Below are 15,646 nucleotides of genomic sequence, written 5' to 3'. Positions count from 1 at the left end.
ATCACAGAATGGAATTGTTCTCTCAAGACCATAATTTCAGGTTCTCAGTCTAACATGAACCGTTGAATTTCCTGAACGCTTTTACCATTACAATTTCAACTTTGCTGAATTATTGGAAGCCAAGATCATCAGAAATCTGGAATGCTTTATTCCCAAGTCACAGCATCTCTAAATAGTGTTACTTATTTCACTGAAGGTAATCTATGTACAATAAGGCCATTCTTTTGTGTTTACTACACACTGCAGCTAAACAATTTTGCTCTGAACCATTACCTCTTCAGAATGTTCTGTCGGCTATAAATTCATTTTTAACAGTTTTCTGTGTTCCGTTTGCCACAGCCTGCATTTTCTTTTCAATGCTTTAAAAAATAAATAATTTTTGACAAATTTAGAAAGAACTCTGAACCCAGATAATTACTGAAGGAGAGCTATAATCCTTTTGTGTATATACACACGGATTTTACATTCTGTTTAAAACCCCACTCAAATGTCTCTGTTCAAGGACTTGATCCACCCCCAATCTCAGAATATGATTCATAAAATGTTAAAACGAAGCCAAATGCTCTGCATGGGTTTTATGCTTTCCAGTCATTTGAATTTTTATGAAAAGATCAGATTCTATATATCGTTGTTTGCAATGAGCTTTGTTAAATCACTGTGAAAAAAGGGAAGACTTTAAAGGAATTATAGAAATGAATATTTTACCATTTGCAAAAAAATACTCATAGAAAGACAATGTTTACTGCTTTGGGCAATGAATGAAATGTCAACTTGCAGCATTATGAACAAATAAAATGGTATAGAAGTGCAGCATATTCATAGATCACATCATAAAGTGGTTCTATCAAGCAATTAAGTATTTGACTAGTGATAATGAACAAAACAGTGATCACCAAACACAACATCTCTTTATTCTGTTCTTTAAAAACACTGCTGATTGCAGAAACATTACAAACAGTTCATTTTGGAAATACATTGAAGGCTTAGGAAAATAAGTATGATCAGTTGTCATACAAAACAGTACTTTGGCACTAGCTGAAAATAGCATCAAAAGAATATAAATAAGTCTGTGTCCATGCCATTAAAACATTTAACATTGTGAAAAACTGTTTTAACTACATTTCATTCCCTTCCTCTCCACTCAGCATTTCTTAGATTTTCTTTAAAATGCCAAATAGGAAAAACTGGTAAAAAGTTGACAATTTGAAATAAATAAAAACAGCTAGTTGGATTCCTATGGGAATATTATTCTCCACTTAATTTGTAACAAGTCTCCAACCTAACCCTAACCCTTTGATTGGAAAATTTATAATACCTAACAAGAAAATATTCTAATAAGGGATTGCCATGAGAGATACTTTAACCCACTGCAGTGCCACAGTGCAGAGCTGGTAAGCTACTGATAGCAAAAGTCTGATTTCCGAAAACACAATTTTAATATTTGTGTTATGTACAAGAATTCCTGTTACTATAAGCAGCAAATACTGAGACATAAAGTGTCAAGAACTGTATTCCACAGAAGTTATTGAATTCATTTGAAATATGGCTGATTGATGTCATATTATTGTCACGTCCTACTATTATTGCAAATTAAGGCTTAAGTTATAACAACTTGGCATGTTATCATATGTGTGTTCATAAAATCTGGAATAAATAATGTATGGATTTTATTTATAATTTAAATTTAAAAGGAAGAAAAGAGAAAATATATGAATTTCTTCCTCCGAGATAAATCAAGTTAAAATGAAGAACAAGGGGAAAAATTTTAAGATCCACAAATTCCAAATTACATTATAGATCTCTATTATTTTCTCCTGTTAAGGAAACTGGACAACATATTTCCTAATGACATCTGCTCTCAAGCTCACTAGTTATGTAAAACAAAAAACAAAAAAACTCCTGAATCTCTCTTCCACCAATGAATTATTTTTTATGATTCATCTTACTCATTGGAATTAAATTTAGCCTCAAGGATATCTACATGTAAAGTCTACATTACACATAGAAAATAATATACTGGTTTAGACACCGCACTCTAGAGCAGTGTTTCTCAAATCTGACAATTTTAAGTTGTGTGGACGTCAACTGCCAGAATCCTCCAGTCCACGTATCTTAAAGTTGCCCAGATTAGGGTATTCATAAATGGGTGGACTTCAACTCCCAGAATTCTCAGTAAAGGTCACGCTGCTTGGGAATTCTGAGAAATGAAGTCTATACTTTTGGAGGCTTCCATCTTAGGGTGTGGTCTTCAGATGGAATACCTGAATAGCAGATGGAAGCCTCTCTGGCAGTAAAAGAGTGTGTGTATGTGAGTGTGTTCTTATGAGATTTTGGAGAGCACCCCAAGGGTTACAAAATCCTTGTGTTTTCCTTGTGGCAGTCAAGGAGTTTCAAATAAAAAGAAGAAGTCATATGCGATCCATTCTACCCCAACTAGTGCTCTGGAGATTAATTTTAGGAAAAGTCCAACAAAAACAGGAGAAATTGGGACATCCAGAAATTCTCCAACATGCCCTGTTTCCAACATGCCCTATAACAGGGGTAGGCAACCTTGGCTCTTTTATGACTCGTGGACTTCAACTCCCAGAATTCCTGAGCCAGCATGGCTCAGCTTGGAAACCTCTCCCTTTCCCCTCAGCATGGCTGGCTCGAGAATTCTGGGAGTTGAAGTCCACGAGTCATAAAAGAGCCAAGGTTGCCTACCCCTGCCCTATAACAACACCAACATAAACAATACATTTTAATGAAATATAGTTTTTCCTGTTTAAAAACATAAGGGTATCAAACGTTGTTCCTTTCTGCTCCCAGTCTGCCTACCTGTGGAAGGCAGGGAGTGTTTGCTTCATTTTGCATGAGATTTCTCTGCCAGATACGTCAAGTAAAAAAGGAACTCCTTGAAGTTCCCGTATGCTCTAGCTCTTTAAGTAGGAGATGTGTAATTCCACACAAGTGCGGGGAAAAAAACCCTTTAAAAAAGTCACACAAGAGCTACAGATCTTACTGTAAAAATTATTATTTTTTTAACAAAAAAGTTAACATTGTCCTACAAATGCTTATCCCAATATAAAGCCATCAACCGAGGAGATGTAGATTGTCTTCCTGCTGGATTTTTTTTTTGTTTGGGTACGAAAACGGTCTACCGCTCTTAGGCCTTTTAAACTCTTTATCCACTATCGAGAAACTAGAGGCCTTGAAGTCCAGAAAAGATGCCTCAAGGGCAAGTGAGTTGTAAACAAAGTCATCCCAACCTCAGCATCTTTAAGACAGGTGGACTTCAACTCCCAGAATTTGGGTGCAGTGGGTTCAGTTGAAGTCCACTTCAACTTAGCACCTTAAAAGTTGCTCAGACTGAGAAGCAGTATCCTAAAGATGGCTTGGCAAAGTGCTAGAAGAACGCATGTCACCAAGATGGAGATTGCCCGGCTGAATGCCACAGCCCCCAAGCTAGTCTTCAGGGACAGAGTAAAAGCTTTTCTCGGAAGAAGAGTCAATATCCGTGGATACTCCAGAGGTTTCAGTGTCCATGAAAAAGGAAGCGATGGAACTAGAGATTTCGGAATGACCAACTGCACCCTTCCCCTTCGCCAAGTCTTCGCAATAGGGGAGACCCCAGAGCCATTCTTCAAAATTGGGGGAAGAGCAAGATGCTTTAGGAGGTGAGTAGGACAGATGATGGCAAGACTCCCCTGGGGCCGTCTGGCATTTTCTAAGCAAGATTTCACTTACTTTGCTGCAAGGACAACAAGAAATTAGCCATTAGCAAGTCTTGGAATTATTTTTATGGGAGAAGTAACAGAATAAGAGAGTTGGGAGCGACTGCTCAAGCAGGAGACCCTATGCCAGTGATGGCGAACCTTTTAGACAACGAGTGCCCAAAAACTGCCTCACCCCTGCTCCATCCCTGCCTGCCCCCAACCACCTGCAGGGCCACCCGCCACTTCCACAGCCCACCAATCACCCAGGCGGCCCAGTAGTGCCATGGTGGCCACGCCCTCAACTTGTGTCCCACAGCATCATCTATTTGTGACAAGGCGCAAGGGCAGAGTCTTGTCCCCACTGCCCGGCTGCCATGTCCTTGGCTACGCTGCTCCAGGCAGGCCGTGCCTGGGGGCGACTCTCCTCTGGGGGGGGGGCTGCTGGTGTGGAGGGGGCTGTGGGGGGAGGCGGGGCTGGGACGACAGCATGTGTGCCCACAGAGAGGGCTCCAAGTGCTGCCTCTGGCACTCGTGCCATAGGTTCGCCACCACTGCCCTATGCCATTCAAGACAAATGGTTAAATTGAAATATAACCGGCATGCAATGGGGATTTTCTTTTTCAGAAATTCAAAAAGTTTCTCTAATTTTTAAAAGTTAGTAAACAAGCCTCTTGCGGACAGTAGTTAATAATCTTTTCAGTACACTGACTATCAAATTATTATTATTGAAATTAGGGAAAAAATGCATGCATGAAAATTCTGCTTTTTATGCGGCACATTAACTACAATGCAGAAGAAAACACTCTAATATTGCAACTGGCCATGGCTGTCAAAGAACAGAGGTGGGAGAAAGTAAGAGGAATTCCTTAGACTCTGCTTCCAAGAGACAGCAGGATTGCTCTTTCAGGCTTCCCAAACGACCCCCACCCTCTGGGGCGTCCAAGATTTCCTTCCTTCGTGATCACTCTGGATTCAGAGCTTCTTGAGAGCAAATTACTCTTGGAGTCAATTAAATACAAGCAATTTTAAAGATGTAAGTAGCTCTTTGGGTGTTTTGATCTTTGAGCCCTTGAAAAAAAAGGGGCAAAACATACCTTGGGGTCTTCAGAAGACCCTTCATGGCTCGGCCATAGACTGAACCCATCATTTGGGAAAGCTGTCCCTGCATCCATCGCACGTCCTCAGGGATGTCAGGAAACCACTGGACTAATCTGCAATCGAGAGAAAGAAGGCGGTCCTTCAAAACAAACTTGTTCAGAATGGGTGCTTGTTTTTAAAAATTTCACCCAACATCACTGGTATCAGCTAAATCAGTGGTGGCGAACCTATGGCATGCGTGCCAGAGGCGGCACTCAGAGCCCTCTCTGTTGGCCCGTACGCCATCGCTGCCAGCAGCAGGTCCATCAGGCCACCACCATCGCCGAGAGCAGGAGCCCCGCCTAGCACAAAGGAGGCAAAGCGGCCGACTAGCAAGCTTGAGTAGAGGTGGTAGAGCAGAAGTCACCACCATTGTCGTTCAGTGGACGGAAAAGGAGGGGGAAGCATTTTACATCGTGCATGTGCGCATGGGGCCGCGAGCACACACATGCTGCAAATGGGGCGGAGCTAGTGCCTGCGTGATACTCACTAGCCCTGCCCCATTCTTGCGTGGTGCAGCACCTTGTATCTGCATCCTGCGGCGCGACAACGGTCATTTTTGCACCTTGCAGTACGGTGGCCCATTTTTGCATCCCCGGTTTTTGCATGCCAGAGGCAGCACTCAGAGGCACCTCCCTGCTTCTCCCCCCCCCCAAGGGCACCACAATGCTGATGTGGCGCTGGCACTTTGTGATAAATAAGTGGGTTTTGGATTGGGGTTTGGGCACTCGGTCTCCAAAAGGTTCGCCACCACTGAGCTAAATTTTTATAAGAGAAAGAAATATTTTTTAAATTCTGTGTTAAAAGTAAAAGTATTTTAAAGTATTGACTTCTATTTTAAAAGTAAAAATTTTAAAAAGCGTAAGATTTTCATAGGTGCATTCTTGCCAGGTGCAAGTAATGGACTTAGATATTAAAGCTGTGACTAGAACATAGGTTTGGGATTTTTTTTAAAAGCATACACATAACATGCTGGTTTATGAACACAAAAAAACTCAGGAAAGGAAACATACTTGTGATTCTGCTTTTAAATATAAACTGTATACAAAGGAGTGTAAGTATAAACAGGAGTTAAGGCAGTGTAATGCAACCGAACAGGCCAATCTAATCTCGGCCACGAACTCACAAGATGGCAAGTTTTCTTACTGTAAGTCCTTTGAGCTCAATGGGCTTACTCCTAAGTAGGTTTTACACTACATACAAGCTATGAGCAACTTTCCTCTAGCTCAGGGGTGTCAAACCCAATCGTATTGTGACGTATTGGGACTTGTTTTGCCCTTACAGGGCTGGGGTGGGCTTGGCCTGTGCTGGCCGGATGCGGCCCATGGGCCGTGTGTTTGACATGCCTGCTCTAGCTCAAGAACTTCATTTATTTGCAACATATAGAGAACCAGTTTGTAAGATGCTGGACTAGAAACGAGGAGACAATGAGTTCTCACCTTCAAATCTAAGCAAGAAACCAGGTTTATCAGCCTCACCCACCCTACAGGTTGTTGTTATGGGGAAAAAATAGGAAGGCAGAGCACTATGTACACCGCCTGCAGTTCCATAAAATAAAGGTGGGATATAAATCTAGCAAATAGATATATAAATATACGCAGGTCTAGCCTGTTAAGAAAAATGGCCTCAGAAGGAATAAGGAAGAGCTTTTGGAAGGATAACACAGATGTAAACTTTATGAAAAATGTCCAGATACCTTGAACATTTGGAAATTAGATCATCTACACTCACCTTAAGACCACAAAGAAGGCTGACTCAACTGGTAAAGTGTATGGCAGCATCATATAGGACATTAGTCGCATGGGAAGAAATTTTGAAAGCTGGGCATAAAGTCCACTTTTTTCTTTACAAGCCTCTTGTAATGCTGTAGAATTTAGATCATCAGAACGGAATTCATTCATGGACCATCAAGCAAGAACAAATATGGATAGGACATAATCAACTTTTTCCCACCAGAATGACTGAGTAGGATGACTAGTATTCTAATCGGGTTATCATCAAGTTACATTTTGCTTTATACAACTTTCAATTCATTTTAGCCTCTCTCAGTGGGAATCAATAACCACTAATTCCCTGAGTCATGAGACTCTGGATCATTCTAGCATTGTGAATTAAACACAGACATTGGGTTACCTCGGCTTGTCTAATCTCTAGCTAAAATGGATTCATGAAAAAAAATCATTCTTTGATACCCAAAAAATAAATGAATGAAATAAAACACTTTTGCTTTAATTTGGAAAAGGAAGTCAATTTGGGATGACAGAGGCTTGACAAACACTCTGCACAACTAAATGGTCTAATATTTCCAGCCAAAATTAACTTAAAATCAACTTGTCTTCTCATAATATCTAGATGATAAACATTACAAACAGTATAAAGGAGGATGGTTAATCTAGTTTATTTCTAGTATGTTTGATTATTCACCCCTTTTCTGGAACATTCATTTTTCCCCCTTTTCTTTGGCCACGCCCCTGGCACCCGGTGATGTATAAATGGTTGGGGATCACCACAACATGGGGAACTATATTATGGGGTCGCGGCATTAGAAAGGTTGAGAACCACTGTTCTAGTATGTTTGATTATTCACTCCTTTTCTGGAACATTCAGCAACCAAATTTCACCAGTGCAAAATGAATGACGTTCACCAGTGTAAATACTGAAACAAAACTTTTTAAAGTAAATTAATTCACGAAACCCTCAAAGAAGCTCCATTACTGCCCTGCTTATAGTTTTGGCCAGCTAAAGGTAATTGCCAAATTTTTATGTTCTTGTTTATATAGTCAATTAAAATGCTTCAATACAAATTGAAAAAAAAAATCACACATTCTCTCTGGTCTCTGCTTACTAGTGCCAAAGATACTAAAGTATTTATTTTTTGCAATTAAAACAATTAATTTAGAATTTTACCTTTTTGAAGTCTGGGAGGCAGCTTCTCAAAGATAGTCTTATCCAATGGCCAAGATGTTGCCCTTAGCTGATCAATAAATATTTTTTCTTCTGGCATCTCTTTATCTTTATTTGCTGCAATTTTTTTATTACTGTAGCCTGAAATTTGTGCATATCCTAGATATTCCTCCTTGGTTAAGACTAAATCGATAAATACTGACTCTTGCAGAAAACCTTAATAAATAGATTAAAAAACAAATGTTTCTGCTATGAGTGACAGCATGCAAAGCAAGTTAGATAAAATGCAGACACTTAAAAAAACCACAAAGATTTTCTAAATCTTGAACTAAAAATGTCACGTTTGTTTGCAATTGTGTTGTTAACTTCTACCAGCTTCTTCCAACTTTTAAAGCTGAGACATTCTTGCTAGCAAACAGCAATGAATTAGCAATCGTTTACATTTAATTTTATAGCATGCCTATATAGCATATCTTTTTGGCAAGGCTTGGGTTGCTTAAAATGCCAATATTCATTGGATAAAAGTATCTCAGGAAGAAAATCACAAAGCTACTTCCAACAGCAAACATTCAGTGGCAAATCTGTCAAATCAAATGCAGGCAATCCTGGACTAACAACTACAGTTGGAAGCAGAATTTGCATTGCCAAGCAAAGCAATTGTGAAGTAAATAATTTTACAACCGTTTTTGCCACACTTGTCAAATGAATCACTGCAGTTATTAAGTGAATCCTGCAGCCGTTCAGCGAATCCAGCTTCCCCTGTTGACTTGCTGACTTTGTCGGAAGCTAGCTGGGAAGGTTACAAAGGGTGACCACATGATCCCAGAAGGCTGCAACCATGATAATTACACACCAGTTGCCAAGCATCCAAAATCTGGGGAATACTGCAACAGTTGTAAATAGGAGGAATAGTCATGTCACTTTTTTTGGTGCCATTGTAATTTCAAATGCTTGCTTGAAAATGCTTGAAAACAATAACCTACCGTTTTTTTTCAAAAATCTAAGAGCATCGGAATAGCCCTGTTCACAGAGTTCAGCTAGCAACTGAAAAGAAATTTACAGAAAACTAGTTAAGTAAGTTTTAAAACTTGCGGGAAGAACATTTTCCATACTTCATGACACTTATATTCATATTGAAAATGTTAATGCCTTGCTTGTGGACAAATAAAGCAAACTGTTCAGAACTAATTTACTTCCACTTACAGCCTGGTATTAAATGAATACATTCTTGAGGGAAGACTATATGACGATATTCCTAATCTCCCTAAATTGTCTCCCTGCACAATATTAACTGGCTTTCCTTTTTGGCCATACAACAGGGCATTGTGCAACATGGGGGGGGGGAGGAAAAGCAGCACCATGAGCCAAGTACAATTAACAATGCAGTCTTGCTAAGTAGATGATTTCTCCAAGATTATTCCCATATTCCTGAGAATAACCCATGATACCAGCTGAAGCATAGAGCAGGGGTCTCCAACCTTGGCAACTTTAAGACTTGTGGACTTCAACTCCCAGAATTCCTCAGCCAGTCCACAAGTCTTAAAGTTGCCATAGAGTACTTTCATAATCCAATAACAGAAAAAGAAATTTGAAACATGACGCCCAGGCAACTGAGAAAGCTAAAAAGCCAGACATAAAAAACAACTTCTCTCACATGTCATAAGAAAGGAAAGCCAACTAATCAATTCAATATAGTAGAATAATATTTCACATATTGGTACGTCCAATTTGACCTCAAAGTTCTCCTCATTTTAATCATTTAGTGCAATGGTGGTCAATCTTAGCAACTTTTGAGGTGTGTGGAATTAAACTTCCACAATTCCCCAATAGCTAGAATGGAAAAACACCAATTTAGTGCATCCACCTTTTTTTACAGTTCAGGTATAGCTCTGCCGGTGATGATGGCAGAGTGGCATCCATGATGACCTCTGATGATGTGTGATATAACCACCACAAATGACATACGTTACTAATTCCTTATTTTCCAGCACAATAGGCATGACAAGCCCTCAAAGTTTATGGGGTACAACCTTGGATTCCTGATAGGGAGACTGTCATAGCAGAAATGATTCCAGAGATCATCTCCCCAGAACTTAGTCATGAAATTTCTTCTTTCTTTCTTTCTTCTTTCTTTCTTTCTTTCTTTCTTTCTTTCTTTCTTTCTTTCTTTCTTTCTTTCTTTCTTTCTTTCTTTCTTTCTCTTTCTTTCTTTCTTTCTTTCTTTCTTTCTTTTTCTCTTTCTTTCTTTCCTTCCTTTTTTTTCTTTCTCTTCCTTTCCTTTCTTTGCAGTCAGTGGGAATGAGAAAAAGGTGTACTCAATCTCATAATGTCGTTCCATGCGGCATTTACATAATTAGCAAAAGGTGAGATTATTCACCCCATTAAGACCAGCTTCTCACAGATATCAAAATGTGTTCAGTGGCTCTTTTTTTCACTGGCTTTAAATTACATCCCTATAGGAATTAATCAGACTATCTATGAGCACACACATCCTTTATACAAACATGGGCAGACATATGTGGGTATACATATGCATACGCCCCCACCTTTACAGTATTCTTTTTAAATTTAAAATACTGGACAGATTATGTTAAAAATCAGATTTTTTTTTCCAATTAGGCACAAGCAAGCAGAAGAGAAAACAACTCTGTGCAAAACAAATTATCTACTTTTGCTAAACCACAGATAACCTTAAGTTATCTATGAACTTCCAAACATGACACAACAGTCCAATAACACGTGTGTTTGTGTGTGTGTGTGTGTGTGTGTGTGTGTGTGTGTGTGTGTGTACACCTTTGAATTGGTCATTCCTGGCAGCTTCCTGGACTAGTACCTGCAGATTTCGGAAGTGGCTTGCCTTTGCCTCTTCCTTCCTAAAGCTGAGCAACAGAGACTGGCTCAAAAACAACCAGCTGTTTTCATACCCAAAGCAGGACTAGAACTCACAATCTCCTGGTTTCCAGCTGGGGCTCAACACTGCACCCAAACTGGCTATTTTCAATAACTGCTGCACTCAGCACTGCACCCAAACTGGCTATTTTCAATAACTGCTGCATCCGTCTAAAACAGTGTTTCTCAACCTTGACAATTTTAAGGCATGTGGACTTCAACTCCCAGAATTCCACAGCCAGCATTGCTGGCTGTGGAATTCTGGGAGTTGAAGTCCACATGCCTTAAAATTGTCAAGGTTGAGAAACACTGGCCTAAAAAGATGGTACAATATACTGGAAAATACTTCAATGTGCTCTTTTATAAATTTAACAGCATCAGCCCTGTTCCTAACATAGAGAACTACAGAACTTTTCTACCCTGCAAATTCCATTTGGGCCAACCAGCCTGGCCAATGGTTAGGGTCACAGATTACGGAACGTTAATTAAAGTTCCATAATATTCTTCTTTTTGTGTTGTTTGGAAAATATATCATTTTCTCAAAAGTTATACAGATAACTATCCACATCAATAAAAAGAAGGATTCCATAATAGGCATTGTTGGACATACCATACCTGGGACTCTGGAGGAAAAAGTGCTTGTTTTAAACGATACATATTTCCTAAGCTAAACTGAATGCTTGTATTGGTTAGAATCATCTGGTGGAAGTTTGCAGAGTTCCCCCTGGGACGAATGTCACATTCCCCAGAGAAAGGAGAAACGGTTATGGTGTTCTTCGAATTATAGTGAGGTAAATTGTCAGTTAATCCACCATCCACATAGCGCTTTAAAGGAGAGAGGAAGAGGAGAAACGTGAAATGCTGTACTTGCTTAAGCCCAAAATCATCGTATTTGACTCATGCAAAATAAACTTAAACTGTTAGAAAACCCTTCCTAAATGTTAGAAATGAATTATTAGGATTCGTAGGAATGTGAATTTCTCCAAATTGGGAAAGTTGCCAGGGTGTATGACCTCAGCCCTCTACTTTACTCCATCCATGAGCCAAGGTGGCTCAGCAGTTAGGGTGCAGTACTGCAGGCCACTTTAGCTGACTGTGTTCAGCAGGTCAGCGGTTCAAATCTCACCGGCTCAAGGTTGACTCAGCCTTCCATCCTTCTGGGGTAGGTAAAATGAGGACCCAGATTGTTGGGGGCAATGTATATATATATATACATTGCTTACTGGTGTACACCGCTTAGAGAGTGCTTGCACTTAAAGCGGTATATAAGCTTCATAAATAAATAAATAAATAAATAAATAAATAAATAAATCTTCCACACTCCATCGCAGCAAAATGTTTGTCTTCTAATTATATTTATTTACTTGTTTATTTATTCAGCTGCCCATTTAGGTAAAAACAATTCATTGCGTTTTTGTAACAAGAATTGGAACTGGAAACCATATAGAGGTTTTTACTCAATGACAGTAGAGAAATGAAAGTGTGTTTAGAAAATCAAGAAGCATGTATTATTATATTTCTCACTTTGCTAAACTCTTTTAGATGTTGGTCCAGTGAAGTAAAATAAGACAATCTATCTAAATAGATATACTGAAAAAAATATGGACCAGCAAATTTCCACCCCCCCCAAAAGGAATTTGAATCATCAAACCACACTGAAGTATTTGTAAGAAAAATTGCATGAAAATAAAGCTGTCATACACAAGCTGATCTAGCTGTTGTCTGCTCAAAAACACTTTTCTTGTTGCTAAAGCAGAAAAATAAACTATACAAGTAATTATTAATATTGACATAGTTCCTTTATAGCCAAGATCCAGATACTCTTTAACTTCCATGCCTGGCCCTCAAATACACTGCACAAGGGAGGACTTAAGGTAAGAAGGTTAATCATTAGCATTAATCTTCAAGAGAGGATCCTTTACTGTTATGCAGGTCAGTTTTCAACAGTTCCTTTTCCAAACAATAACTGTATTTGTGCCCTGCACACATCTAGCATTTAACTCTAGAATCTTGTAATGAGTACATACTAACCAGAAGCACAATGAACTCACATATCAATGTACCTGCCTACCGTCTTACCTCCTACACCCAAGATAAAACATGATACAAGCCTTAGGGTCAGGGGTAGGCAACCTTGGCTCTTTTATGACTGTGGACTTCAACTCCCAGAATTCCTGAGCCAGCTATGCTGGAATTCTGGGAGTTGAAGTCCACGAGTCATAAAAGAGCCAAGGTTGCCTACCTCTGCCTTAAGTAGTAAGAACAGTGAACAATGCAAGATATAAGAGTGGCTCGGGACCATAAAATCAAATATTTAGCCCACCCAGACCATAATTGATGAAGATGCGCAGCATGATTCCCCATTTTGATATACGCTATTGTTCTTTAAAGAATGGGCAGCATCCAAATTCCCTCCAAAAAATCCTGAGGGAAAGAGAGGCACTTGAAAAAGCATTATTATACCTTTGAGACAATGTACAGGTAGCCCTTGACTTACGACCACAACTGAGCCCAACACTTCTGTAGCTAAGTGAGACATTTGTTAAGTGAACTTTAGCCCATTTTACGACTTTTCTCACCACGGCTGTTAAGTGAATCACCACAATTGTTAAGTAATACAGTTGTTCAGTGAGTCTGGCTTCCCCACTGACTTTGCTCGTCAGACATTCACAAAAGAGAATCGTGTGACCCCAGGACACGGCAATTGTCATAAATGTGAACCAGTTGTCAAGCATACGAATGTAAATGACGTGACTGTGGGGATATTGCAACAGTTGTTAAGTGTGAAAACCGGTCATTAAGTTACTTTTTTCAGTGCCGTTGTAATTTCGAATGGTTACTAAACAAACTATCGTAAGTCGAGGACTACCTGTACTGCTGATCATGTAACAAAATCTAGTTTTAAATCAAATGATCATGGCATTCAATATGCTGATTTTAAAAAGTGAAATATTTTCACAGATTTCTCTCACTGCTGCACTTTCTTTCACACTTCTTCCCAAAACTGTAAATAAGAGCAGTTATTTCCTCCACAAGATTTTTCCTTCCCCCAACTGATGAAGCTGACTTAATTCAACCATGTTTAGACAAAAGGAAATGAGCCAATCTCTAAATTACCACATTTTAACTCTAAAGAGGAAACTGCTACCCCAGTGTTTCCCAAACTTGACAATTTTAAGGCATGAGGACTTCTACTCCCAGAATTCCACAGCCAGCAACGCTGGCTGTGGAATTCTGGGAGTTGAAGTCCACATGCCTTAAAATTGTCAAGTTTGGGAAACACTATGCTACCCCATCAAATTACAGCAAGTCTCAGCTCAATTTATCTCAATAAATCCCATCCTGATTTATAACCAATAAACTATACTTACCACTCCTCTAAATGAAGGTGGAATGAGCCCACAATATATAGGTACGAATGAGCTACAAAGCAGGGCCTATCAAAGATTTAAAAAAATAAAGATTAGCTATAATTATTTCTAACTGCGGGGTGGGGGATCTTATAACACTGCAGGTCCCAAATCAAATTCCTGTAGGGAAGTCTTTCAAATTATCAGAATCCTAGGGAGAGGAGCAGTGGTGAGATTCAGCCGGTTCGTAGCACTTCGGCAGAACTAATAGCTAATTTTTTGTTGTCCAGGCCCAGAATGAACTTCCGGAAGCGGCATCCATACAGAGAACCAGTTGTTCGCATATTTGAATCCCACCCCTGGACAGGAGTATTTTGGTGAGCCCCATGTTTGTAAATATGACATGGTAAAAAAAAAACTAGAACGTACCTGCACAACTTCTTCTTTAGAATTAAAATTGGATATTAATACGTTTTCCCCATCAGACACTCTTGTTAGTGAAATTGAAAGTTTCCCTGATAACAATTTGTAACAGTTTTCAGGGAGATTTTTGTAGAGGCCATCTCTTATTATTTTCATCACATTGAAGGAAGGGTGAAGAGGACCAAGATTCCGTTTCCTGGCTTCTTTAGCTAGATCCAGAACATCTGCACACGCTTGCGCTGAAAGATATATAACCAGCATAAGACAAAATGTCAGATTTTTCTTACCAAATGCATGTTTTCTCCAAAACATGTTTAAAAATATTCCAAAGCTAACAAATCACACCACCTGATTTTATTAATACTATCCAGATTAATATGTTTATCCTTTCATATGCAGGCATCTGAAATCATATAAAAATCTGAGAGAAAACTCTTATCTGAATTATTTCAAGAAGTCATTCATCTGCTGAATGAGCTGCAGTTTTTCTCTGTCCAATTAAAACATCAGCAAGTGAAAACTGGTCTCATTTTAACCGGAGAAAAAATATATAATTGCAACTAATTTCTGTGATCTGATTCCCTACCTGATTTCCATTTTGTAACTTTTCTCTCTGCCCTCCTCTCTGTGGTTCCAAGTGAATCTACCTAGGACCCCAATGCCATTTGGAGCTCAACAAAGGGGTGAAATGTTATTGATAACTCTTTTGATTGATTGAATTTTATTTAGAAATTTATTAATTTAAATATGTTATATTAATTGAGGAAAATAGAGAGGGACTATTTAAGGAATTAACCTGAGCTATACATGTACGATTTGGTTTTTGGATGATTGATTACCCTATCACCATGTTGTTTCCTAAGCGCCTTGATATAAAAATTAAAAAACTAATAAAACTTGTTCCAAAAAAAAGGGGGGGGGGAGTTGGGAGCTTAACTTGTTCAAGAGAAATGCCATCTTCTTGACGGGGTATCCAATCTGGTACTCAGCTAACTTAAGATGTTTGTATGTGATGCAAGATAAATTAGGATTCTATTGGTAAATATTTCTCTTGCCAATTGGCCAAAGATTGCTAAAAGGCAGCACTGTGCATGCCCAAGTTTTGGAGGGAATCTGTAGTTATCTACAATGAAGCAAACCTACTGGGGCAGCTTAGCATCTCATGGAAAATCTGGCATCTGGCATCTTCAGATCTGCCTCAGCTAATGGCTGGTACCCAAAGTGGGCCAGGACACACTTTCTTTTCAA

The 15,646-nt window shown here is 39.2% G+C and overlaps 1 protein-coding gene across 4 annotated transcripts in view; it reads right to left on the bottom strand.

Moving 5' to 3' along the window:
- Positions 1-889: 889 nt before the first annotated feature.
- Positions 890-15,646, bottom strand: part of LOC120307078 (patatin-like phospholipase domain-containing protein 2) — a 32,002-nt gene continuing 17,245 nt past the window's right edge. For 3 of the 4 annotated variants that reach the window (XM_039341355.1, XM_039341357.1, XM_039341358.1), the window contains exons 2-9: positions 14,405-14,637; positions 13,997-14,062; positions 11,241-11,450; positions 8,720-8,780; positions 7,740-7,952; positions 6,564-6,696; positions 4,790-4,906; positions 890-3,730 (exon numbers count right to left, since the gene is read on the bottom strand). In XM_039341355.1, the coding sequence (XP_039197289.1) occupies positions 3,445-3,730; positions 4,790-4,906; positions 6,564-6,696; positions 7,740-7,952; positions 8,720-8,780; positions 11,241-11,450; positions 13,997-14,062; positions 14,405-14,637 (1,319 nt within the window). In that variant the 3' untranslated portion in view covers positions 890-3,444. The remainder of the gene's footprint in view (positions 3,731-4,789; positions 4,907-6,563; positions 6,697-7,739; positions 7,953-8,719; positions 8,781-11,240; positions 11,451-13,996; positions 14,063-14,404; positions 14,638-15,646) is intronic. The other variant, XM_039341356.1, reaches the window with a different exon arrangement.

This window comes from Crotalus tigris, unplaced genomic scaffold (genome assembly GCF_016545835.1).
Source record: "Crotalus tigris isolate CLP2741 ecotype Arizona unplaced genomic scaffold, ASM1654583v1 scf7180000017764.6130737, whole genome shotgun sequence".
Lineage (NCBI taxonomy): Eukaryota > Metazoa > Chordata > Lepidosauria > Squamata > Viperidae > Crotalus > Crotalus tigris.
The sequence above is the reverse complement of the archived record's forward strand: the minus strand, read 5'-3'. Positions and strand labels throughout refer to the sequence as shown.